This window comes from Gnatocerus cornutus, chromosome 1 (assembly GCF_029298725.1).
Source record: "Gnatocerus cornutus isolate USDA-ARS CGAHR chromosome 1, icGnaCorn1.1, whole genome shotgun sequence".
In the NCBI taxonomy this organism is placed as follows: domain Eukaryota; kingdom Metazoa; phylum Arthropoda; class Insecta; order Coleoptera; family Tenebrionidae; genus Gnatocerus; species Gnatocerus cornutus.
Genome location: NC_142233.1, coordinates 28,961,632 through 28,985,946, shown reverse-complemented (window position 1 = coordinate 28,985,946; position 24,315 = coordinate 28,961,632). Strand labels below are relative to the sequence as shown.

The window sequence follows — 24,315 nt, the reverse complement described above, 5'->3', positions numbered from 1 at the left end:
GATTTTTTAATAAATTGTGTGAAGCTGTTAATAAAGTTGCGTTCTCTCATTCCGATCCCAACATAGGAGTAGGAAAAAATTCGGTAAAATAATAAAACTTTCAATATTTTATTATCACAACGCGTTTACAACTTAAATTCACAATATCCGACACTGTCTCCGGGTAAACATTTTGGTGCCCTCCGTACAATTATGGTCTGCAGCGAAATTGTGCGAATTTCTCAGAGGACCGATAATTTTAAAACGAGAATAATCCCTGTCGTACTTCGAGTAAATCTTGCTACAAGATAATTTACTCGTGTGAATCCAAAATAATTGTTTGGGTGTAAATTCCAAAGCTGGCAGTTTAGATTCCTGTGGATGCGCCAGTAGCCAGTCCTGATAAGCTTCATATGCAATTTCCGGCGCTACGAAATCTGCCAATAGTTGTCTTATTTTCTTTGGTCTTCTGAACTGTAAAAAAACGTAATTGGGGTTTTCTCGATTAAGATTTACCTCAGAGTTGTGCATATACGAAGTTTCCTTGGACAGGCACTTGACGACTGAATCGAAGGGATTGTTAGAGGAAAGACTGTTGGAATTTTCACTTTCTTTTTCGATCGTGCTTGTATTGTATCGGGGGAAAATGTGTTCAAATATCGCGTGCGCTAATGCTGTTCCTAATGTCGCATAATTGAAGTAATTTGGCAGTTTTGGATTATAAAACACATCCCTTAATACAGCAGCCGGTATCACTAAAAGGGTCGAAATTTTAGTGCTCGTTACCAGAAATATCACTAAAATGTACCTAATGTGTTGCCATTTATAACCGTAAATCTGCTTATATTAACAACCTTCTCATAAAATCCTAGAGTTCTGTTGGTTACCATCTTATTAACTTGTCTGAAATAGCTGTCGTAAAATCGCAGCTTCCTCTCAGCGAGCATATCGATGACACTTCTTGATTTAAATACGAACTGAAATCACGTCGTGAAAAAATTCGTTTTGGTAATTATCACCCTCACCCCGTATACCCCCAAGTCCTCAGCAAAGCCGAATTCATCGAAGACTTGTCGCGGTCCCCCAACTAAAAACTCCAAATTCTCTAATTTCCAAATTGCATTCTGACGAGCGTCCTTATATATCCACGTGGCTTTTCTCAGCATCTGAACGAACTTGTTCCGAATAATAAAAAGCATCTCCTTAACTAATTCTCTCTTCTGTTGAGTCACGTGACGACGAATATATTCAGACTCCGCAATCAATGGAAACCTGTAAGTTAACACTCCGAGGTTAATTGCGGTTAAATGGGACGACTCACTGTTTTCTGCTTTCATTTATGCAAAATTTTAAGCGATCGAGTTCCGGTAGGCGATTGTGATGTTTCTCTTGGAATATTTCGAATTTTTCGCGAACGGGTTGGGAGAGGTACGGCCACAACTCCTCCACGATCTTCCACATCATGTAGTCTGCCACAATTCTAACAAGTACGTCGCATATCTGTATTGAGGGTCTCACCTCTTGGGGGTTCCATAAATTAATTTGTTCAAGTCTCGGACGTAATCGATTACTTCGTCGAAGATTACGTAGTCGGAGCCGATCATGTGCAGCCCTGTTATGTTGTTGATCAGTTCCAACCAGCGGATGTTGGCCCAGATCGCTTGAATTTCGTTTATTGTGGTTTTGGGAAGAGAGCGAAGGGCGAGGTGCTTCTTGCGGCTTCTGTGCTCTTCAGCGAGCTGCAGCGCGGTGCTGGTTATTTATCGTTTATAGAAATTTACTTACGCTGGCCAAGGCGTTCTCAAAGTCGATGGTCCTTCCTGTTTCGTAATGCGCCAGTTTTTCTGGAGACCCCAGTCTAATGGCAACATCCGTGATTAGTTTTTGGCGCGCTAAAACCTCCGAGTTTTTCAGTGGAAACAACGCGGGGACGTCAATCTGTGACAAAAAATTGTCATCGTAGTAGTAACTGAAATTCACTCACTTTTAAAATGTTTAAGCCTGTATCGTTGACATCCTGAAACACGCTGAACTCCAGAAACCAATCAAACTTTAGTCCTAACATCCGAGTTTTTTTAGCAACTTCTGTCCATTCAAAAGTTGTCCCATCCCAGTAAGCCCCCCGTAGCACCGGCCAGTCTCCCACACTAAAAAAGAGATCCAAAAGAGTCTCATCATCGTCCATTTCAATTGACGCTAAATTAGCACACGACGAATAAAAAGTTTTTTGCATAATAAACGGTTTTGAATCTCCAGTTTGCACCATCTCGCGGACCATCGCGTTGACTTCATCCTCAGCATCCAGGGGTGGGTTTTCTTTCCGGTTTCTTGTAAAACTCCCACAGACAAACGCGTGGAAGTCCTCACACGGATTCGCTGATTTGTCAGAGTACCGCATTACTTGCGCTGAGAGGTTGATGCAGTGGTCGGATTTACAGATATTATCTAATTGACAGAAAAATTAAAGGCTGAAGGTCACTGCGCAAACTTACCGTCTCTTTTTCTGTTCACTAAAATCACTGAGAGTGCTACTAGGATCATAATGAGGACGGTCACTAGAAAAACTAGGCACTTGATGAATGTGCTTTTCTGTTTGAAACAAGCGGTCACCATTGTCTTGGTAGCGTCTCACTGGAGTGTCAAGTATTGAGACTGATACTTTTTGGTGTTTTACGGGGCAGATATGCGTAGGAAGAAAAAAATAATTATATTAATCCGACTATTTGTAAAGTGTATAGGTCAGACATAACAGGGAAGTTAAATTCTATTAGAGAGGTTTTCTAATTTACTTAAAATTGGCGTATTCAAATTGGGATGACACCTGCTTTTTAAGATGCCCGGAAATGGAGGTACTGTGGGTCAGAGCGACATTGACATTTTAAAGGATGTTGCAAAAAAGCGTGGACATCGAACTAATTGATGCATTTTCCTTCACACAAGCATAAATCCAAGTAAAATTACTATCATTGATGAAGCTATTACTTTTGCACTGGCAAGTAATTGCAGTAATATAAGGCAGTAGTTTGTCTAACTTCTCCATACTTTATTACTCATGGATCACAATTGGTTCATTTTACACCCATACCAACTGTGTCGGTGAATGCGCACCAATTAAATATGACCTAACTGAAATTACGTAAGAATGCATAATGCGGCCCTGAATTAATAACACGTTTAAAACTGTAACAACTTTTATTGTAAATGCACTTGAATTTCCAGCCTTATTTCCATGTCTACGGACACTGAAAGTCTTTTTTAAAATACTGCGAGCGTTCCACTTCCTCAAATTTCCCGGACTCGTTCTCCGAAGGACAATACATGAAACTCGAATGTATCCAGAAGAGTTGTTTTATAGTGTAATTTAATACTGGGAGCTTTTTCTCCATTCCATTGGCTTGGAGCCATTGCATATAACCTTCATAGGCCAAATTTATCCCCTGTTTACTAATGGAAGTGTTGTATTTCTCTTCCTCCGCTTCAATGATGCCGTCGCCGATAATTCGACCAATGCTAGCAAAATTGACGTAGTTTGGTTGGTCCCACTTGAAGAAGTCGCTGTATACCAAATTAAACGAAAAATCTGAAAGATATTCTCAGCAAAAAGCTCGCAATTTAAAAAAAAAACTAACGCATGATGTTATCCGATGTGTCGAAGTACGTCTCCAACTTCTCCGTGTCTTCGAAGTAACTCTCTCTGACACAACTCTCGGACTTGCGATGAAGACATTTGTAGAATTCGTTTTCCAGGTGAAATTGGATTTGGGTCAACATTCTGATGATTTTGTACGAGTTGAAATTAATCTAAAAATAGGAGAAGTAGCACCGAATTATCAGATTTCACAGTTTACATTTGTAACGCCAGAATTTTCTCCTTCTGGCCCCTCTATGACCACGTCTGCTTGCGCTTCCTCACTTTTATTGTAACTCTGATATATTAAATTGACCGTGTCGTTCAACAACGGGATCGTACTTTCACTTTTATAGCTGCGGACGTATTCTTCTTCGATGACACTGTGGAACCTTCGGATGGTCTCATTGCGACAGTGGTCTTCCCTGTTACCCAGCTCCACGTATTTACTGTAAAGTTCACGAATGTTGTCCGACAAGTATGGTAAAAATGATTCTATGGTTTTCCAAATGAAGTAGTTAGCTTGGACCCTGTAAGAACGGATTAGGCGAGTTTCCCAGGGTTTTGAAAATACCTCTTTGGGACTGCCATCAAGAGTTTGTGCAAGTCGTACAAATAGTTTTCAGAAGCTATCACTACAACAGTTGTGTTCGTGAAAACTGAGTACCCTCTTGTTAAACCGTTGAGGATTTCCGTTAGCAGGTTTTCCGGCCAGAACTCGTTGAGTTTTGCGACTGGTAGTCTGGTGTAGTCGGCATCCTCCAACAAGCCGTCACGAGCGTTTTGAATTATCTGAAAATTATTGTTGTCATTCGTATTTAGTTGAAGATCCATACCCGTGATAAGTTGAGACCAAATATAATCATCTGATTCAATTGTCCCTCAACTGGAGGAGATGCCTCAAGATTTACAGCAAGTTGAGCAATAACCTCTTGGTAATAGTCACTGTTGGACTGAAAGTCCGAAAACTTCGTGTTTGGTGGCTTGATCTGAAAGTGGAGATTCAAGAAGATTGTACTACGCGTGGTATCAGCAGCACCAGAAGCAAATTTGTACCATTCTCATCTTCGTAGTAGTCAAAACCGAGCAACCAGTCAGACTTCACACCGAACCGACGAACTTGTACCATAAAATGTTGCCAGTTGGTGAAACTGTTTTCATTCCAGTCGTTGCCCATCAGCAGGGGCCATCCACCTATTTGAAAAAGTAGACTAGAGAGAGTACTTTCGTTGTCTTGTCCAATAGCAGTGCCATTGATGCACGCTTGATAGAACTCTTTGACTGTGGTAAGAACTGCACTGTCATCTTTGTCGAAATCGCCGGTAATTAGATCATCTTTTCGGTTTTCTTCATGATGCATGTAGTTCCCGCAACTAAATTGTTGAAAATTCTTGCATGGATTAGTCTCAAAATCGAGCGTTTGAAGGAGTTTGTACGACGCTGCGATGCATTCGGGGGTTTCACAGTTATTTTCTGTAAATACTGAAATGAACGAAGGTCGTACCACTGGAACTTACCGTTGATGAAATGGCCAATGATGAAAGCTGCTAGCGCCACCACCACTAGCAGCGCGAGTACCAGGAGAAATAGGAGAACTTTTTCAGCTCTTGACATCACGGACCAGCACTCTTGGGGATTTTTTTCTGCGGCACCCCTGCTAGAAGAGTGGTTTTTACAATATTAAAACGTGCAGTTTTTACCTTTCGATCATTCTGTGTCGATTTTGATGTGAATTCAGATGTAGGGATTGAAACCCAGGTTTTTGGCCCATGTCCAACAACATCGCTGCAAATATAAAACTCGTGTGTGAAGGACGCTTTAAAATAAAATAGTATAAACGAATTATGTCATCTATTAATATTTTCTGTTTACTGTGTCATTAATGCGCCGGTTTAATTGTTACTGACGCAGTTTTACGGCACATTTTTACTTATGTTTTCGAATTCCTTTAACCGATACACGAACTGAGAAACGGATGTGAACCATTAAATACATATTTCATGAAAGTTTTACTTGATGGAACTCAAAAAAAAACGACGAGTTTGCTCTTTACTCACAGCCAGGACTTCTTCCTCAATATTACGTGATCTAATTCCGTTATGGCGTTTTTACTGTTAACAACAACTTTGCCATATTTATCGGCGCAATTTGTTGCGAATTATAGATAATACAGAAATTCACTTTTCACGAGCTGTTAGGTCGCGGCTGGCTATTGCAACTGGACTCCATGGGTATTATTAGAGTTGGCAAGAGGTCAGAAATGTGATAATAAAATTAATTTGAATTTTGAGATGGCGATAACGTGCGTATTTTACACTCACTTTTTGTACGACACGACAGGAATTTATTTTACTTTACATTCACATATTTTATGAATGTCGAATGTTGCAATACTGTTTAGTACCGATCCATTTATGGAATTATAGACCTTTTCACGTGGGGTGTATTTTAAAAGTGTCAGCCATAATTTTTAATATAAATGTAAATTTTTGAATAAATGCTAAGAGCGCGGAGATCTCCGGATCAGAACCAGAGAAAATGCTCGCGGAATGAGTCAACTAAAATCACAGGAATTAAATGTATAAAATGCGATACTAAATTGATAAGACTTTTCAGTTCTGTTATTAATTGACACCACAGAAGTTCTTGAAATTTAATTTATCTCGTCCTTGACTATGCCATTCCATTTTTATTTATTTCCCATTTATCTTGCAGATCCGTTTGCCGCAACTGCCCCTGGCCCGACACCTCGATGTCATCGAACGAAGGAATGAACGCTCCAATTTCACCACCTGCGCTTCCGTCCCCCGGAGGTAAACTGCCATCGTTAGATCCAGCCGATCGGTTTTTAGGGAAAGGTTCGCCCTTTGCACCATCAACAGGCGATCCACAACGTCATTCGCAAAGCGACGATGATTCCGGATGTGCCCTCGAGGAGTATACGTGGGTACCACCCGGACTCCGACCAGACCAAGTAAGTTGTATATTTAACGTCGTTTCGCTTCATTTCTAGGATAAATGATGCATAAATGGCAACCAGGTAGTACGGTTCTTCGTAAGAACGGTCATTGCGTTTTAACCAAATATAGTTAACTTACCACCATTATTTATATTATTGTAATTATATTAACGATCATACTGCCGTTACGTGGAATGTAGATCGCATTATAATTTTAATACTTGGACTAATTACGATTTCTTACACCTCAACGATGGAGGAAATTGGCGATGTTATGGCGAATCGTGACGAGTGAAGCTGGTTACTTGCGAGAAAAATTTAAATGAAAATTGTGGAAATTACTGACCGTTAATTATAGAAATTGAGATTTTTTCCAGGGAGATTACAAGTCTCAACTACCGGTACTTACCTTATAGCATGGGAGCTGTACGGTACTGGACGTACCTCAGATAGAGTACTCCATTTCTTGTATAAATTAATAAAACTTTGAATGATCTAGTATTCACTTGACTCTAACTGAATTATCCCATCATTAATCAAGTAGTGGTACCGGTAATTAATCATTATAAAGTGTTTTCAACCTACGTATTCGTTATAGACATACCTACATGATACAGGCCGTTTTTTCCTTTAGAATTTTTCCATTATTAATTTTTTTTTCAGTACGAACTAGTTCTACGCAATCAAGTTTCAATGCTTGAAAGCTCTCCAGGTCAATTTTCCATTAACAGTTTATCAAAACTGGAAATTAAATCCCGTGCACAATAAAAATATAAACAATTTGATCTCTTGGATTTACCGGTGGCATTTCGCATAATCTGCTGAAACAAGTTCAGCAGCAAGTTCTGTATGCAAATCTGCCTTCAGTTGTCATGTTTGCCGTCAGTCCACCGCCATGAGTCGAACAAATTCGAAGCCATTTTCGCCCAATAGTATATTGTATAACAAGTGTTGAAAATGAAAGATTTCACACGAGTTTTGCAGAATTGAGTCACGAGTGTGAAATCGAATTTTCAACACGTGTTGTACACGATATTTTTCCGACGATCACAAAAATCGCAGAGTTAATATTTATTTTTTTAATTAAAATTTATATTTTACGCTCTTCCACTTGCTAATAACGGTGCAAAAACACGTCAAGTTATCTCTGGGCAAATTAAAACTTGGTGGTCGTCGGAAAATATTTTTTTAGACTTCTAGAAATGACAATTAGCGTTTGACTTTTAAAATATGTAAACATGCTAAAATTAATTATTGATTTATAAACATTTTAATAAAGCGTTTTTGCACATAAGGGAATATTTATGAAATTAATTTGGGTTTGTACAGTACTCTCGCGAAAAGCTCACACACATGCAGCTCGTGTCGCCAAGAGGTCTTTTCGGCGTTTGTACTGTAAATAACTATTGCCGCTAATTATAAAATATGGTGTGCAAGGTTCAATAAATTACTGTGGACTGTATTGTGCAGTGTTATTTACAGGCCGTTTGTCAATAAGTGGCACACTGTAATGAGGAACAAGGTTTGTTACAGCTTGGAGTGTCAACGTGGGTATCCCACTTATCGCGGAGAAAAAAGGACGTCCTAGGAAATTTAAAAAACGCGTGAACGCTCATGATGAGTTGCGATTAATTTTAATAAAATATGCATATTTTGTTGATAGAAATTATATTAACGGTCACTGTATTTCTCGGAAATAACTGGATGAATTGAAAAGTCATAAAAGGAACGACAGTGTTTGACTTGAAGATTATTTCAGTAAGTAATGAGAGAAACTGTCAAGATAACGACCGAAAGATGTAGATATTACGTTGTAATTGCTCTCTAAAATATGTTGATTGAAATGTAGCAGGAAAATTGTCGTTTTTCCACGGTCTGAAACATTCTTTCAGTAAATCTGATAACTATTACACATCGTTTTATGTAATTATAACTAGTTTATATCTTCTCGGAACTACAATGTAAAAATAAGACGGAACAATGCAGTCAGTCATTTCAGTCCGCCGCTTTTCATTTAAGCCCGATAGTTCTTCATGCGCTGCGGTCGCTGCAGACTGCCAAGTTTAATACATCCTGCCATGTTCTGCGGTTGGCTCAGCCATTATTCTCTATTGAGACGCAGGAAGAGCTAGGATAGGACGTATCGAATATCTGTTGCTGAAACGAAAGAAACATGTCTTTCGCCTCTTCGCTTTCCTGTAATGTGCGCTAACCACATCATATCGTCTATCACGTGCCTCAAGTGCAGTATCGAGTTGTAGTCTTTTCCATGGTAATCCGAGCTTGTTTTTACGCGGGATGTAGAAAAAGTTGCTTATCTTAACACACAAGGATGGGTTAAAAGACCAGATAAAGTCTATGACGGGATGTCTTAAGCGTGTTACCTCTAAACGTGTTTCTAGATTTTTAATTTCCAGTATCGAGTACCTCGCAGGAGGTTTTTGTGCAGACAGGCGAGGATAATTAGACGGCTTTATTGCATATTTACGCGCCTTGGAAAAACTTCGCCAAAGTATGCACAAGACACTATTCTCTTTTTCTTGGTAATTAAATCTTTAGCGAAATCTCTAATCATTGCGGTTGATGGGTTTGGAAAATTGTCTCTTTCCTTTGCGGTGATACTGGTTGAAGCGCATTTCGCTCGTTATTAACCTCATGTGTTTCAGACTGATTATCTGTGCACGGTTCTCGTTGACAGCGTAATTAATCAGCAGATTCAGCTAATCGCCTTCAGAGAGCGCTTAATTGTGGGGCCCCAAAGACCACCATGGCTGACAACATTCAAATCGTTAACTTCCTAATTACCGAACGTGACTAAATGAGGTTGCAGGTCACATCCTCCCTGAAAATCATGGCAGGATTGGGAGCAATATTGTCACCTCCACCTGGCACATTACATTCTCATATTCTGACGTCAAACCATAAGTCTTGCCGCAATTGAAGTCCCGTTTTATGTAAATGATTTTTGGAACGAAAAGCGCTCTTATCCCGCTCCGGTCTTTCAGCTCTTCGTGACGGCCCTAGATAGCGTTATTCCATCCGGAAAGCTCCACGTTCAGAAGCGCTAGCCACAAATCGTGCTTCCATTTAATGTAAATTCATATTATAACAATTATTTGAGCATAATAAGAGAACAGCGATGTAAATTGGAATCGTGAGGCTGAGACTTAAAAATGTGAGTTGGACTCAGTGTGGTCCGTCGATATCACCAGGAAACTGCTCGCTGTGCTCTTATTCAAATTAGGCTTTGATCAAACATCACTGAATTAGCATACAGTTTGTATCGGTGCGTTGTTAAACAGAGAATAGTCGATAGGTACGAGCCATCTAATTTAATTCCGTTCGCTGATCGCTCTCTTATCCATCATTAAAATTGCTCGTGTTCTGCTCCCATTAAACCGGATTCGAGACTAATTCGCGCTAATGGTAGATTCCGAACTTATTATGTATCGTTGTGTTGAAAAATGGCGATGCAGAAGTAATTAAGACTCTTGATAAGAGTCAGTAATAGATTATTTTATAACAGTAGGGCTTTATGTGGAATTAGATTAAACTGACTTTTCGCCAAGAGTTATAAAGCTCTCGTAATGATTGCCAAGTCTGAAATTAACGCCGTGTTAACACGAAAGGAGTGCTTTCATCAAACTAATGTAATTTTGATAATAGCTTAGTGATTGGTGCCTCACTACTACATACCGTGCAGTCATAATTTATCTGTTTACGTAAAGCTGTTACATTTTGAGCAAGATTTCTGATAACCCTTTAATTATGCGTTGTTTCGTCATTTACACGATGCAGTTTGTGGTTAAGAACATAATTTGCTTGTGAAACGAAACGAAATAACAGAGCTGCAATTTTCAACTTCAGTGAAAACAATTATCTTTGCATAATTTCGTTTTTATTTTCTTCTGGAGTTTCCAAGTGTTGCGTTTTTTTTCGGCGAAATTTGTAGAAATGATAATCTCAGTAATTCAAAAAAATTAGTTTGTTTTCACTTCACTAAATATTTTGCTTAATAAAGGCAACCCAAAATACTCTTTTTTTACCTAGTTGTAGGAGAGAAATTTAATTTCACAGTTCCGAAGCAGACGACATAATAACGATGTTGTCAAACTAGCAATAAAAAAGAAATTTTAGAAGTTCATGAATCCTCAGAAATGTCCACACAATCAAAACTAAACATATTCCAAATATCATTAGTTTTAATAATATCATAATTTATAATTGAATAGAATAATTACATACATTTAAACGCATAGCTCAGGCTAATTGTTGTTCCCATTTGCCGGAAAATTTACTAATTCAATGACGTTTTAAACTTTGTTGAAATACCAATGATTTGTGTAGAATAATATTTAATTATTGATATTAAAATCAGTATTTATTTTGCCGTAGAGATATATCATGCTCTCATTCGCTCAGTTATGAAATCCGGTAATTATTACGAATTTTGATAGCAGCGCTTGAACATTCAATGCGAATGCCATTATTGCTGGTAATTGCTAAAATTTGCATTATCAGTGAATAATAAATAACTGAAATGCTGCGTATTATATCATTCTAGGTTTATGAGCTTTATGCACATGATTTTGCAATTTCTGCTTGCAACAGTCTGTTTATTTCGATAAAATTGAAATGTGGTTACGCAGCATTCCGATTTTCTTATCAATTTAATCTTCTCAAAAATGTTGTGCCTGCTCCTCCAGCATTATAAAAATAAATGATAACGTAAGTCCTCGCCACTAACATAATTAATAAGTAAAAGGAAAATCGTCCACATCAGTGCCTTCATTTTCGTTTTTACATTCCAAAGCGCTATTCCCGGACATGCAATGCTGGATAAAAAAATGTTTGCATATTAAACGGTTGCTCATCCTGATCACGAAAAAAGTGGATAATTACCAGTTTCCAAGAAATTTCAAATAAGATGCTTCAAGAGTAATGATGTGGCATGTTTTTTGAATCAAAATTTATTTATTAATCTCGTCCACAAATTTATTTACAAGACATGCGTACGATTTATAGTTTTTTCCTAGAGGTCATTACCATATAATTCGATACATGAATTCTCATTCTAGTAAAAACTAAAAGTAATAATCTATGAAGAAATCAAACAATCAGGCATTTATATTCTTTGGACACCTTTCAGTTCTGCTCAATTTGCAACAGTATAAACAAGCGATTCGATGCGTTGCGGTATTGCAATGTAATATGATGGAGGTGTAAAGCAAAATTAAACAAGCAACAACCGTGTCCTGTAAATATTCAAGCTGCTTAAGCAACACTGATAAATGAGCCACATTTAATTTAGATTTTTCATTACTGAATTATGTAAGGAGGGTCAAAGTATATCGCTTGAAAGGAATGTACATAGACTAGTTTCAGGCTTGTATTAATTTTTTCTACCTCCTGCTGTACGATACAAGTTACAAATGTGCCAAGTCAACGCTTAGACAACAGATGAGAGCAAACGATAATGACTGAGAAAGCCCAAATGTGGTGACGAGCGTTCGCACGGTTTTCTTATTCAGTCTTCTTGTTTGCATAATGAAAAACTTGACGCTTCGGTAATTTAACAATTAGAAAAGTGGAGACTCAAGATGCGTTATGAAGTCTTTTTTAAACGTTTGAAATTAAGTCGATCATAATGAGAACTATATTTATACTCATTGTCGAGTGGTAAGATAAGATATCTAAAAAAAAAGGTAATTGAAGATGAAAAAAAAACCTCATCAGGATGTGAAGAAATCTATTTATGGCTTATTTACAAGAAGGAAACTTCAAAATTGGTGGTGTCACAAGTAAAGGTACTTCTTTGGTCATCATAAGCGTAGCTGTAGGCATCGGGGCACCGCTCCTTGAAGAATGCAGCATAATCCACAGGCCAATCGGCAGAATTGCAAGTTTCTGGAGTATCGTGCTCTCCTCGACAACAATACAGATCATCATTAAACGCATTACAAGCTGCCTGGCAACAGACCACCTTCCCTTCATCATTGGTAACCTTCAATTCTTCAGGACAGTCACTCAAAATATCGTAAGTACATTTAGCCGGTTGGCAACTGTACTCGCTACCATCACCATGGCCGCCAAGAGGTGTCATCTGCAACCAAACCATGTCGTATCATAAAAACTACAATCAGAGAACTTACTGTAAGATCGATGTTGAACCCATCAACCAAAGACAAGTCGTAATAGGCGTTGCCATCACCAACGGTGATTTCAGCGAGAGATGCGGGAATTGGACCAGCAGCGCCACATTCAGCGACGCTGTAGCAGTCGGTACGGCCCCAAATTCTACCACTCCATGGATCATTGTACGTGAGATCGACTTGTTCGCCTCCTTGGAGGGTAAAGGGATCGGGGTATTCCGTTCCAAGAACTTGGACGAAGACGGGGGTGTCAGGGGAGTTGTTCTTGATGTGGAAGTCAACTGAGTAAACAGAAGACACCACGTAAAGAAGAGCTAAGAGTTTAGCGAACATTTTGAAGGACTAGCGGATTGGGAGGACGCCACCACTTATAAGCGGTTTGGAAAATCTTATCTTCATGACAAACATAAGTTGAAACACTTGATGTTGTTATTTATAAAAAAGATAACATCTGCACGTGGCTTGTGTTTGGGTACTTTCTTGTTGTTATGTGTGGGATTAAATATTTACATATCAACAAGTTCGGAATGTGCCAAATTTCGCATGAGTGTTGTACAGTATTTTTCCTACAACTCTCCATCTAAAAAAAACAGTGAGGTCACTTTCATGTAGGGTCTTAGGAAAATTTAATTTCAGCCTTTTCGGCTAATAAATTTGCAATTTCCCCCGCAGACCTAATCAAAACCTTTTGGCTCATACGTATATTTTACTGCGAACTTTTGCGTTATATTGGAACGCGTACTGAACCTAAACGACCCTTGAATAGCTCATAACTGCCCTCCAGTGGCTATAACCATAAACGCTGGAATAAAAGCTCCAGACTATCCTTTTATTCCATTATCGCAGAAGTCGGTCTTAACTTTCAAAAATATCGACAGTTATCTTTCGGTGTCGAAGTCGAGTAAGTTCTTCCCTGTGTCGTGCAGCTTTTACAAAGAATTTGATAAACACTGAGTTACGAGGTTATAAAGGACAATTCCCGGAATATGACTCTGACAGGATGCGTGCTACGTTTTTTTATGACTTCTATTTCATTTTAATTAAATTCTTCAGCTGGTTTTCTTTATCAACTTGGAGGCATTAATGGCCCGAAATGTGGAAGGGTAGATTATTTTTATAACGCGCCTTTTTATTAATGCAGGACGTGTTATCAGAGATAATAAAGCAGGAAAGTATAAGTTAATGGTAGAATAACAAATGTAGGCCAGTTCATTAAAGGGAATGAGAATTCATGCTGCTTTCCGTAAATATTAATGGTGTTATGAATTAATAAAAATTTCGCTCGGCTGAAATTCGACGGTGTAACTATTTGTAGTTGCCGGCTATATTAAGACTTTACTTTAGATAAATTAGCTAACTGTAAACGCGTTGATGTGCCTGGATCATAGCAATGATTACGGAAGATAATTAACAATAATTAAGTCTTTTGCAGTCGGTTCCGCCAACGATTGAAAGGATTACAGCTTGAGGAATATTAGCACTAGAAGCTACACACCTCGACTAAAACTTCCAATCACAACGTATTTTGTATCGATAGCATAATAAGGCTCTATCTTTCCCAGTAATTTGAAATGAACATCCCGCATTAATAAATTGACGGAATTGAAAATACCTCCGGTGGAGCAGTAATAGCCCATAAATTACCATTGTCAAATGATATGGTAATAGCTCTTGACTTCCTTCGCAAAACGGTTTGAGGAAGACTAAAGAAGCGTAACCGTGGTTTAATATATTGCACCTTGGATGCAGTTCCATGACGGATTAATTGCAAATATTACCATGAAGCTTTAATTGCACTGCCTTTGAATGCGTATCAAAACTCAAAACAGCAGTTAGAATGTAAATTATTGCCTGTCATTTGACCTGTAGGGCCTTGAATCCAGTTTGCTTGTATTTAAAAGCGTGGCTGACTCTAATCACTACTTCCGCACTACAAAACTGATAAAGTTAATTCGGGTCATGAAGCAATCATAGGTATTTATTATCGCAAGCATTCTGATGGATACAACAAAACTTCTTAAAAATGACGCGTAACGGTTTCGTGTCACAAGTGGAAGCACTTTTGGTTGCATTTTCTCTTTCATGACACTGCATTAATTTTCTGCATATTTTAGCCATTAAATATAGGAACTAGGTAGTTACAACGTAAAAAGTGGTCTTCGATAATTGGGTTTGTAATCATCGTTGCAGTTATTGCCAATTCGCAAAGAATAGTGCAAGTATTAATATTCATTTGATGACAACTTTCATGCAAACTTTATTTGAACACAAGAAACGGCATTACAAGAACTGTGGCGCTTACTTCCTGGTTGTTGAATCTCCGACTATCAAACACACATTTGCCATCTCCATGAAACATTTCTTAGTCCCGCTTTTTTACGACCCACCAGAGTCCCCTAATTTCCACAACCCACCGTCCACACCTGTTGGGTGCAGTGGCCCATCGCCTTTCTTCCCACTTTTCTTATCTATCCAACTCCATTCGTTTATTCGTTCAACTACTACCTGTTGCTCACGTCCGACCTACACCTGAGGACGCTGCTTGACAGGTGGCTCCTTATTATGCCCGCCTTTGTTATAAAAGTTTCACCAATGTTTGGCCTTTTTTCAGGTGCACTTATACTTCAGCGCCTTGCCCGAAGACAAAGTGCCATACGTGAACTCCGTGGGAGAGAGGTACAGAGTGAGGCAACTCCTGCAGCAACTGCCGCCTCACGACAACGAAGTTCGCTACTGCCATGCCCTCAGCGATGAAGAGAGGAAGGAGTTGAGGCTTTTCTCGGCCCAAAGAAAAAGAGAAGCATTGGGAAGGGGGGCCGTGAGGCAGCTGCCGGCTCCCATGCAATGTGATGCTGTAAGATTTTTCAATACAGAGAATTAATTACTTTTAACTGTTACGATTTCTATCAAATCAAAAAGCTGTTTGTAAAGTAGAATGATTTTATAAGATTTCAAGGTTCAAGTTCAATTATAATGTAAGACACCTGTTGCCCTCTCAGTTGTAAATTCGCCCAACAATACCAACACGTAATTTCAAACCGCACCCTACACCCCACAAATGCTATTATTGACAGTTTAACGTACGAATATACCACGCGTAGGTTGTTAAATCTCCTGTTAGAAATTATGACCCAGGTGAAATATGGCAAGTGCTGTACATACCAGCATTTTGCTGTATCCTTCATTTTTACGAAATCCGATATATTCGCGTTTATTAAACTCCACAGCTACTTTCAGACGCGAATGATTAATGCTTTATTGTTATTGAACTGCTGAAAATTCTTTATGACTCTCATTGCTGGGAAGATGGTGGTCCGAGCTAAATTGATGTTCACTTCGGAACTAGTTTTATTCCCCGTTCTAATTGCACCTTTATTAATGGGCCTTATTTAGTCCCGCCGCCTTCCAGTTCATCTATCTGCCAATTTAACCGAAGAACCCATCGGGTGGTAATCACTTAACCGATGCCTCAACCAAACAAATAAATTTCGATCGCAAAAACAGGTTAATCATCGTCTCGTTGTAGGCAAGAAGCCAGTTAAAGGCTCCATTACTTCTAAATACCACCATGGGGCGCAAGCTTAAGACCGTCGAAGCAATTTGACGTGGCCAGTAATTCTTGATTGACGCGATTAATTAAACTTATCCTAATTACGCGGTTGGTGGATCCTGGGGCGCAAGCATCATAAAGCAGTTTATGGAGAAGAAGCTCCAGTTATCAACGAAACCGTGGAGGGTGGAAGGCGGCTGATGGATAATTTCCTTTCTGAAGGATAAAACTTATTAGATTTAGTGAAGAGTATTGTTTGAGGGTCATTAGAAGTAAACGCTTCTTTTATGAAATATTTTACTTCTACCAACTGAATGTAATTCCCGGAGGTATCGTTTTGCTCAAATTGGTGCAGCTTTAATTAAGTTTTTTCCGGTGGTAGGACTACTTGTTTTGTTTGATTCTCAAGAGGACCAAACGCACGTCTAGATGTTGGAACGAATGACCTCTTCAGTTTTATGAGCGTCTTCATTTGCGAGGGCAATTATAAAAATGCAAATTTCGCGTTTTTTTTCATTTGAGCGATAATTGGCGGGCCTCGGGAGCTACCCAAGTTTCTTTGTTTGCAAAATGTTTCTATTTGTTAACAGCTTTAGTTTCTCATTTCATGGATCGACAAATCGTCGCAAATTAATAAAACTTTTAAGAGCTTCGCGGGCTCTTCCGAATCATCGCTTTTCCTTTTAATCCACCACAATAATTTTAATGGTCTCACTTTGCTCAATGCAAACTTTAACCGTCCCTTCGATAAAAGGGAAATGATATTTTAAAGTGCCTACGCATTCGTTTGACGGATTCAAGTGCATTAAGCTCCTTATTAGTCTGCATCTAGACACTTTAGAGCTAATGTAGTAGTTATAATGTCTTGAGATATCCTCCGTGATCGTTCATTTCGGACCATTAATTCCTTAAAACTTCGCCAATTTAAATAACTTGAAAGAATCGTCATTAGAAGTACGACGGAAGTCTCCGAGCGTGACGTTTCACTTTAACTTTTAAAGAAACTAAGAATGTTTAGGTATTTATTGCTACACTTTGCGAGAAATGGATGAAACAGAGAAATGGTTTTAATTTTTGTGAATGTGAGAAGAGTATAGCATGCAGGATGGCGATAATGGTGCACAGTTTATTAACGTCATAGATGTCCTCCGGTTTTATTTATTGCCCCTAATGTGTAACCATTAGGGTTTATTTTTGCATTAATATGCTTCTGCGTGGCTATTAGCCATTCTTATATATTAACATTTTTGTGGATATAAGATAATCAATCCAAGTTCTTTATCGCTTTATTAGTGGCTCAGTTGATGGCCATTAATTGGCGGTCAGGTACAAAGTAGGCGATTTTTCTTTGGGCTACTAGAACGAAATTTATGCGCACTTTACTTGATTTACTCGTTTTAACATCACAAGAACTTGAGAGAGAGTTTAAGACTTTAATTGTCCGTCTCAATTTCAATACACTAAATAGGAATAGTTACGCAAATTTCAGAATAGGAAAACGTAAATGCCAGGAGTAGTTCCATATATGCCGATGGAAGCAAGTGAATAAACTTGGACACGAAGACTTGGTTTGTTTCGCCACAACACCCACAGAACTCCATTGTAACAGTTTATAATAGTGCAATAATTCTGTGAATTTTTCAAGAACACGCCATTATAAATTTTTGCTTGGGTTTTTTAATCTGTAGTCTTAAAGAAATCGTTTTTTAATTGGATTTGCTGGTTCTAAATCGAAAAATAATAATGGAGCTATACAATCAATGGCCATTTCATCGCATGTCCAGCACAATCCAGAACATACAAAGTTAATTAAACCCACCACATTCATTAATAAAATCATCATTTTGCAGCGTCAGATACATCCTGCAACCCTCCACCACCTGTCAATAGCGTAATCCCCAAACACCCAGTTTCTGACACTAAACAACGGGAACTTTTATCTGTTATATCCCTTCGGATTCACATGTGTTTCAGTGCCACGCGAGGATAATTCTCTTCGTTTTGTGGATTTCCGATACGATTTAATTTCGCTGCCGGAGGACAACGCAAGAGGGTTTCTGTATCGTATAAATATGGCACTAATTCACTTTGGACCGCTGATAATACCCAACGTTCTCAGTCTTTCGCTCTGTGGCGTAAATCGCGTCCGTCCTTGTTCTCTTCCTCATCGCACCATTTGTTCTGGACAGATTTATTAGCAACATGAATTCTCGCAACCAGGGCATGTGACAGATTTCTGTGTATGGCGCTGCGCCCCCGATGTTGCGAGTTTTTGCAGCAAAAACTTATGCTGGCGCGTATTGTATGCAGTGTCATTCCTCCTTTTACTACGACGTTAAAAAAAGCACAACGAAGCTGTGTTTTTATCCTGCAGCTAATAAACATAACTGGGCTGATATGACAAGCACAACTTTATGCACGTACAGAATTAATAAACACGGGAACTGATAAAATTGCAAACGTATTTAATTACAGTCAGTTTTTGTCGCCGCGTTCTTTAATTTAGAAAGAATTTCTGCATTGCAAGTTAACAGTTATTTCAGTTGCATTTCTGTACTTCTTTTTTTCTGGTTTGTTAGCGACTAAAACGTTTGCAGGGAAAAGTTAAGAATATACTTAACAGATGTAATCACTTAAGTTCTTGTTTTCTGCTATAATTTACTGTCCAGCTATTTCTATTGCTCATTTCGTTCTTGATTTCAGTGTGAGGAGATGTTGGCTACCGGCGATATTTGCGTTTTCGCATCCAGGGCAGGTCCCAACACCTGCTGGCACCCTGCATGCTTCACGTGCAATGTCTGCAGGGAACTTCTCGTCGATCTAATATATTTCTACAAAGAAGGCCGCTTGTACTGCGGGAGACACCATGCAGAAACCATCAAACCAAGGTGCTCGGCTTGTGACGAGGTAATTATTTTGTTCCCACGCAAAATGCTACAATAACTATGTAAAATGATACGAAAGGGACATTTACATGCGTGCAATTGCACATAAGAGACGGACACTGCGGAAATTCATGCAAACATGGTATCATTTTTCTGAGATGATTGAAGCCGTCTGTAATTTAGAGAGTATAATAGGCAGACGTCTGGTCGTGGAAATTGGAGAGCAGTGTTGACACTCGTGAAGAATTTTCATGCAGAAAACTGGAAGACAAATTATAATCGCATAAGTTATAGAATCGACCAAACCCATCTCATGTCTAAAATGATTACCTGCGTTATAAAAACCATCGAGATGGGTGGTCAGGAAATTCTAATGGGTCAAAATGAAATACATTTTTTATCCGTTTTAAGGCCCCTTTTTTCATCTCATTTTTGTTGCTTCATATCTTTGATAACAATAGGAAATTGGAAGAGTAATTTTAAACTCTCTTCTAGTTTTTTTTCCGGGTACAATCCATTTGACGGATATTAACAAAATTTTTTTGTCTTGTAAGAGACTGGAAATGTGATTTATAGAGGCACCGCCAGCATTCCCGCCTCGGCTACTTAATCACAAAAACGCTTTTTAACTTTTGACATTCTTTATTTCCAGATCATCCTCGCCGACGAATGCACCGAAGCTGAGGGCCGCGCCTGGCACATGAAGCACTTCGCCTGCTCAGAGTGCGAGCGTCAGCTCGGAGGCCAACGTTACATCATGCGAGATGGCCGCCCCTATTGCCTCCACTGTTTCGACGCCATGTTCGCCGAATATTGCGATTCATGTGGCGAACCTATTGGAGTTGATCAAGGGCAAATGAGCCATGAGGGCCAACATTGGCACGCTACTGAACTGTGTTTTTGTTGCCATACGTGCCACACGTCTTTACTGGGCCGTCCATTTTTGCCCAGAAGAGGTGCTATCTACTGTTCCATTGCTTGTAGTAAAGGGGAACCCCCGACGCCCTCGGACAGCTCAGGGCCGGGGACGCGGTTGCCTAGACAAACGAGGAATCGGCCGCCGAGGCCGCCGTCACCTAATGAGTCCAGTACGCCACCGCCGTCGCCTAGTAGAAGACAGAATGCTTCTGCTTCGCCGACAATGTCATCACCGTCGTCGCCGCATGGGGTGCTGCAAATTAGTAGTAATTTGTCGAGGTCTCCGCCTGTGAGGTCGCCGAAGATGGGCAGAAGAGCATTACAAAGGTTAGTTGAGATTTCTTTTGTACCACTCCGATACTAATGTAATTTTTTGTGTAGATCGCCTAAACCTGACCGTTCGATACCCGTCACTCCTACGCCTTCAGACAATGGCAGCACTCTGCAAGCTCTTACCGACATCTCAGTTCCCTGTGAAGATTTGGCTTCTCGGGGTCTCCAAAGTGGCCCTCAGAGTCCTGGAGGTCGAGGTCTAGATCGGGTTCTCCTCGAACGCAACCTGGAGCGCCTCATAAGCGAACGAAGTAATCAAACGCATACTTCTGACCTAGAGAAACTCCTGCACGCCCGTGATAGAAGTCGGGAACCTCTTCATCTAGCTGACTTGAGTTTGGATGATTGGCAGCCCACAAAGATCACCAACGATAATCAAACTGATAAGCCCGACAATAACACCAATGAAAAAGAAAATAACAACACTACCTCTGAACAGACACCTCCACACGCATCATCAATGCCGGAATTAGCCTTGCCCGGTTCCAGCGAAAGTGGTGGTAATTCCACGACTCCCGGGTCCCCGAATAAACGAGGTCGGGGGCTTCTTAGCGTGCGTTTCCAAGGAGATAATGAAGGATTTGAAGCAGATGAAGGAGACAACGCGAGTGTTGAAGCTTCTAGAAAATTCCCAAGAAGTCGGAGTTACGCCGGTAGGTCTCGCCATGTAGATACTTTAGAGAGGAAAGGAAAACCAAGAAAGACCATATCTGAGTCCCAAATGGCCGGAAGCAGCCGACAAGACGACGATGCTGAAAGTTACTGTAGTACGTGCTCATCAAGTAGTTCCAGTGATGATCTGGATTACCAATTGCCACCAAGACGTGCCTACGGAGGCGTGAGAATCTCTTATGTTCCTAACGACGCCCTTGCTTGTGCCAGAAGGAGGCAAGCGACTAGCCAGAAGTCGCCGAGTAAAAAAGGAGCAACGATTGATGATAAGGACAAGAACTGTGTCATATCTTGATTGGAGATTGCCTTCCATTTTTGTAACTGATTGCCAAATATGTATCGCATTATATTCAGGGTATATAAGTTAGGTTGACATTGCCGAATTTGTAGGACCTGCCTTGAAATTGTGCTTCTACATACTTTTGTGTTCTTTTCCATATGTACAAATTTATAACGTATGTATACTTAAATTGTTTTATACCTTTCTATCTACAAAACATGTAGAATTGTAGTTATGTATCATACAATATTTATTAAGATTTTAATATAATCATTGTTTTTACTGTGTATATTGTAAATAAACAGATTTGGTTTTTAATAAATGTAATAAAACTTTGATCTTATTACTATACTAAATAAGGCCCCATAAAATCACAACACTTTTTTAAGGATTCTACCCTGATTTCAAAGGTACATTAAAACAGGAAGGATTTATTAATTAATATGTACCGGCCTTCCGGTTCTAAGCTTATTTTATAAATTAAGTTGAATCAATATCTTCGATGTCCCACATACCGCCACAAAAGCGTGTTGCATATGGAAAAAATCTAGTAACAGCAGTGAAAAAATCCCTAATCTTGAGCCTGCTAAATGCATTCTTTTGCATAAGAAATTAGACAGTATAATAAAAAGTTGAAATTTTTAGTCTCAGAGGCGTTCAAATATTTACCTTCACAGAAGTGACATGTGAAGCAGGCAACTAACAATACAGTTGTCAAGTTACAGTCGAATTTCGATTCGTCTTCTCACATTAGTCCTTTTACAAATTGGAATTTCTTCAAGACTTATGTTTTCCCACATTTGTTTAAGTTTTTGCGCAAAACTAATAACAACAATGTGACGGTCTTGATCCACCGCCGAATAAATGCGAAGAACAGTTTTTACAAGCAGAGGTTTCGTAGTTCTCTTCATTAAATCAGTTGAGCGCTGCGACCTAAAGAAGATGGATGTGACGACAAAGTTGTCTAAAGGCGAACAATTCTTATAGTCTTGTTCGAAATGTGAATTTTATTTAGTTGTGAAAAATGGTGAATGCGCCGGGATAGTTCTGCAGAATTATTGTTGTAATGAACTTCAGAAATATTTAGTTTTGTACTCTACTTATCTTTCTAGGCGTCTCTAGCAATTTTGTTTTATTTTTAGTTAATTCTATTTGCATTAATTACCTTTTTACCTCAATGACTGTGGAATAGTGAAATAGTTCGTTTCTATATTCTAACAACAAGTCGTAAAAACACAAACTTAATTTATTAGTTGGTAATGGAATGACTTACTTTTCTAAATATACGTCAAAAAACATAGCAAAATCCTTAAAAAGTCTTATGTACTCAAACTTAAAATCGACAGATCAAAATACCTTGAATTTCAGCACTGCTTCATGAATCCTTAAAATTTGAACTTTTTATAAAAGAATACTAAAATATCTTTAAAATATTTGATTTTTTAAATATACCTTTGAAAACAGGATTAAATCCTTAAAAAAGTGTTTTAATGGGACCTTATTAGTAGTCTTATTTATTCAAAAACTCATTCTTTACAAGCTTTTCGTTTCCTTTTTTTGATTTCACCATCAGACCCGGACTTCCGTTTCAGTTTCTTTGTGGTATCAGTTATAGTTTCCATGTTGCTGAAAATGTCCTCGTATTCGTCATCAACATCACGTTCTTCTTCCGCAGTTTCTTCTTGCTCTTCTTTAACCATCGGCTTCAGTAGCACCTTTGTCAGATTCTGCTTAAGATAAACCTGAAAACCCACTTTAAATATTTCATTCTTACAAATAACAGAAACAAACTTTATAAACTAATTCTTTAGTTTCTAAATTGTGGATCCTTAAGTAACGGTCTAAACTCGTTGTGGCTACAAACGGATCATTTGGATCACAGGCAATGCTGGTAAGACTACCGGTGAAACTAGTGAAGGTTTTCGCCGATTTTCCAGGCTCTCGCATATCTAATAACTGCATGTATCCTCTGGTTGTACCAACTAAGCATTGTCTGAAAAAAAAAGTTCAAAAAGTGTTTAAAAATTGTAAATTTCTACCGTTGTCTGGTAGTGCTTGTTATACAAGTGTAGCTGGCTTTCTTCTCAAAAAACTTCGCCACTGGTCGCCTTTGCGCTCTTTCATCATAGAGCAAAACATGTCCCTCTTTTGTTGCACAAGCATACAGTTTTTCACATTCTGAAAAACTCGTTATTCCCTTTACAGAAGTTGGAATGGGTAAATTTAACTCGTCGTGGCCCAACTACAAAAATAACGTGAAAAAAGTTGACTTGTGAGACCACTCAACTTACAGATTTAGCCTTAAAGAGACACTTCTTTGTTTCAATGTCCCACGTTTTAAAGTCATTAAACTCCCCACCTGTTCCTACAACATTCTCTCTATTGTTGTTGTGGTTCATTGCCTCCAGAGTCCCTTTTTCTTCCAAATTGATGGAGAAAAAGTCAGACTTTTTCCCGCCCCAAATCGAGATAATTCCATCGTATTTCGCTATGAGGACGGACTTATTAACGGGTGCTAACCCCACAATGGGGCCCTCGCCTTCCAATTTACTGATGGTCTTTGTGTATTTACTCTGAGTGGAGTTGTAGAGATTGACTTGTTCATTCTTGTAACCAATAAGGATTTCGTCGTCGGACCTTCCCCATTCTAACGCTGTAATTTCCGACTGGTGTTCCGGCACGGTAAAAGACACTTTTTCTTCAGGTTTACAGTAACTGCCTGAAATAACGAAATTTTAAAAAACACGTGAATAAGTTGGGTTATGTTGGTTACATTGTAAAACTCCACGAGCTGATCCGACGTAAATACAATATTTGTATGATAAATCCATATTTGGGCTAGTTGTGCTATTCGAAGTTGTGCAATTCGCGTTATTTTAGCAACAAAATGAACATTTTCTCTTGAAAACCAAACAACTGTCAACTGTCAAGCAAGATGTCAGTTTGACACTGACAGGTT

General features: G+C 39.0%; 5 protein-coding genes across 8 annotated transcripts in view; 1 reads left to right on the top strand and 4 right to left on the bottom strand.

Moving 5' to 3' along the window:
- Positions 1-21,673, top strand: part of LOC148181365 (protein prickle-like) — a 109,698-nt gene extending 88,025 nt beyond the window's left edge. For 2 of the 3 annotated variants that reach the window (XM_088031895.1, XM_088031904.1), the window contains exons 3-7: positions 6,323-6,581; positions 15,330-15,572; positions 18,972-19,175; positions 19,806-20,398; positions 20,453-21,670. In XM_088031895.1, coding sequence (XP_087888021.1) covers positions 6,323-6,581; positions 15,330-15,572; positions 18,972-19,175; positions 19,806-20,398; positions 20,453-21,371 — 2,218 coding nt within the window. In that variant the 3' untranslated portion in view covers positions 21,372-21,670. Of the gene's footprint in view, positions 1-6,322; positions 6,582-15,329; positions 15,573-18,971; positions 19,176-19,805; positions 20,399-20,452 lie in introns of all 3 variants that reach the window. The other variant, XM_088031886.1, reaches the window with a different exon arrangement.
- LOC148181368 (neprilysin-2-like) lies at positions 95-2,655 on the bottom strand. 2 transcript variants are annotated; one of them, XM_088031927.1, is made up of 9 exons: positions 2,472-2,655; positions 1,964-2,424; positions 1,765-1,917; positions 1,498-1,718; positions 1,301-1,459; positions 1,005-1,251; positions 788-956; positions 496-734; positions 95-453 (listed from the first exon to the last, which is right to left on the bottom strand). In XM_088031927.1, exons 1-9 carry the CDS (start codon positions 2,590-2,592, stop codon positions 139-141), a joined length of 2,085 nt encoding a protein of 694 aa, XP_087888053.1. In that variant the 5' UTR covers positions 2,593-2,655; the 3' UTR covers positions 95-138. The 2 variants fall into 2 exon arrangements, with proteins under 2 accessions (XP_087888053.1, XP_087888061.1); XM_088031935.1 differs by having other exon boundaries at positions 1,014-1,251.
- Positions 3,153-5,813, bottom strand: LOC148181367 (neprilysin-2-like). Its single transcript, XM_088031994.1, has 8 exons — positions 5,308-5,813; positions 5,125-5,264; positions 4,647-5,080; positions 4,444-4,596; positions 4,182-4,399; positions 3,828-4,137; positions 3,609-3,780; positions 3,153-3,559 (listed from the first exon to the last, which is right to left on the bottom strand). The coding sequence occupies exons 1-8, from the start codon at positions 5,388-5,390 to the stop codon at positions 3,213-3,215; spliced, it is 1,857 nt and encodes a 618-aa protein (XP_087888120.1). The 5' UTR covers positions 5,391-5,813; the 3' UTR covers positions 3,153-3,212.
- LOC148181366 (uncharacterized) lies at positions 12,299-13,101 on the bottom strand. The gene is made up of 2 exons (XM_088041259.1): positions 12,719-13,101; positions 12,299-12,669 (listed from the first exon to the last, which is right to left on the bottom strand). Exons 1-2 carry the CDS (start codon positions 13,049-13,051, stop codon positions 12,331-12,333), a joined length of 672 nt encoding a protein of 223 aa, XP_087897385.1. The 5' UTR covers positions 13,052-13,101; the 3' UTR covers positions 12,299-12,330.
- Positions 21,674-22,827: 1,154 nt separating the features above from the next.
- l(2)k09848 (WD repeat domain 74 lethal (2) k09848) lies at positions 22,828-24,214 on the bottom strand. The gene is made up of 5 exons (XM_088049975.1): positions 24,130-24,214; positions 23,648-24,075; positions 23,396-23,598; positions 23,148-23,349; positions 22,828-23,098 (listed from the first exon to the last, which is right to left on the bottom strand). Exons 1-5 carry the CDS (start codon positions 24,185-24,187, stop codon positions 22,883-22,885), a joined length of 1,107 nt encoding a protein of 368 aa, XP_087906101.1. The 5' UTR covers positions 24,188-24,214; the 3' UTR covers positions 22,828-22,882.
- Between the last annotated feature and the right edge of the window lie 101 nt (positions 24,215-24,315).

Coding starts and splice junctions, on each gene's coding strand:
- LOC148181368 (XM_088031927.1), bottom strand. CDS start 2,592: ATGGTGACCGCTTGTTTCAAACAGAAAAGCACATTCATCAAGTGCCTA. Junction 1,918..1,963: donor CAGGCTTAAACATTTTAAAA/GTGAGTGAATTT, acceptor TTTTTGTCACAG/ATTGACGTCCCCGCGTTGTT. Junction 1,460..1,497: donor ATTTATGGAACCCCCAAGAG/GTGAGACCCTCA, acceptor CGTACTTGTTAG/AATTGTGGCAGACTACATGA.
- LOC148181367 (XM_088031994.1), bottom strand. CDS start 5,390: ATGTTGTTGGACATGGGCCAAAAACCTGGGTTTCAATCCCTACATCTG. Junction 4,597..4,646: donor ATGGTACAAATTTGCTTCTG/GTGCTGCTGATA, acceptor CTCCACTTTCAG/ATCAAGCCACCAAACACGAA. Junction 3,781..3,827: donor AAAATTCTGGCGTTACAAAT/GTAAACTGTGAA, acceptor TCCTATTTTTAG/ATTAATTTCAACTCGTACAA.
- LOC148181366 (XM_088041259.1), bottom strand. CDS start 13,051: ATGTTCGCTAAACTCTTAGCTCTTCTTTACGTGGTGTCTTCTGTTTAC. Junction 12,670..12,718: donor GGTTCAACATCGATCTTACA/GTAAGTTCTCTG, acceptor GTTTGGTTGCAG/ATGACACCTCTTGGCGGCCA.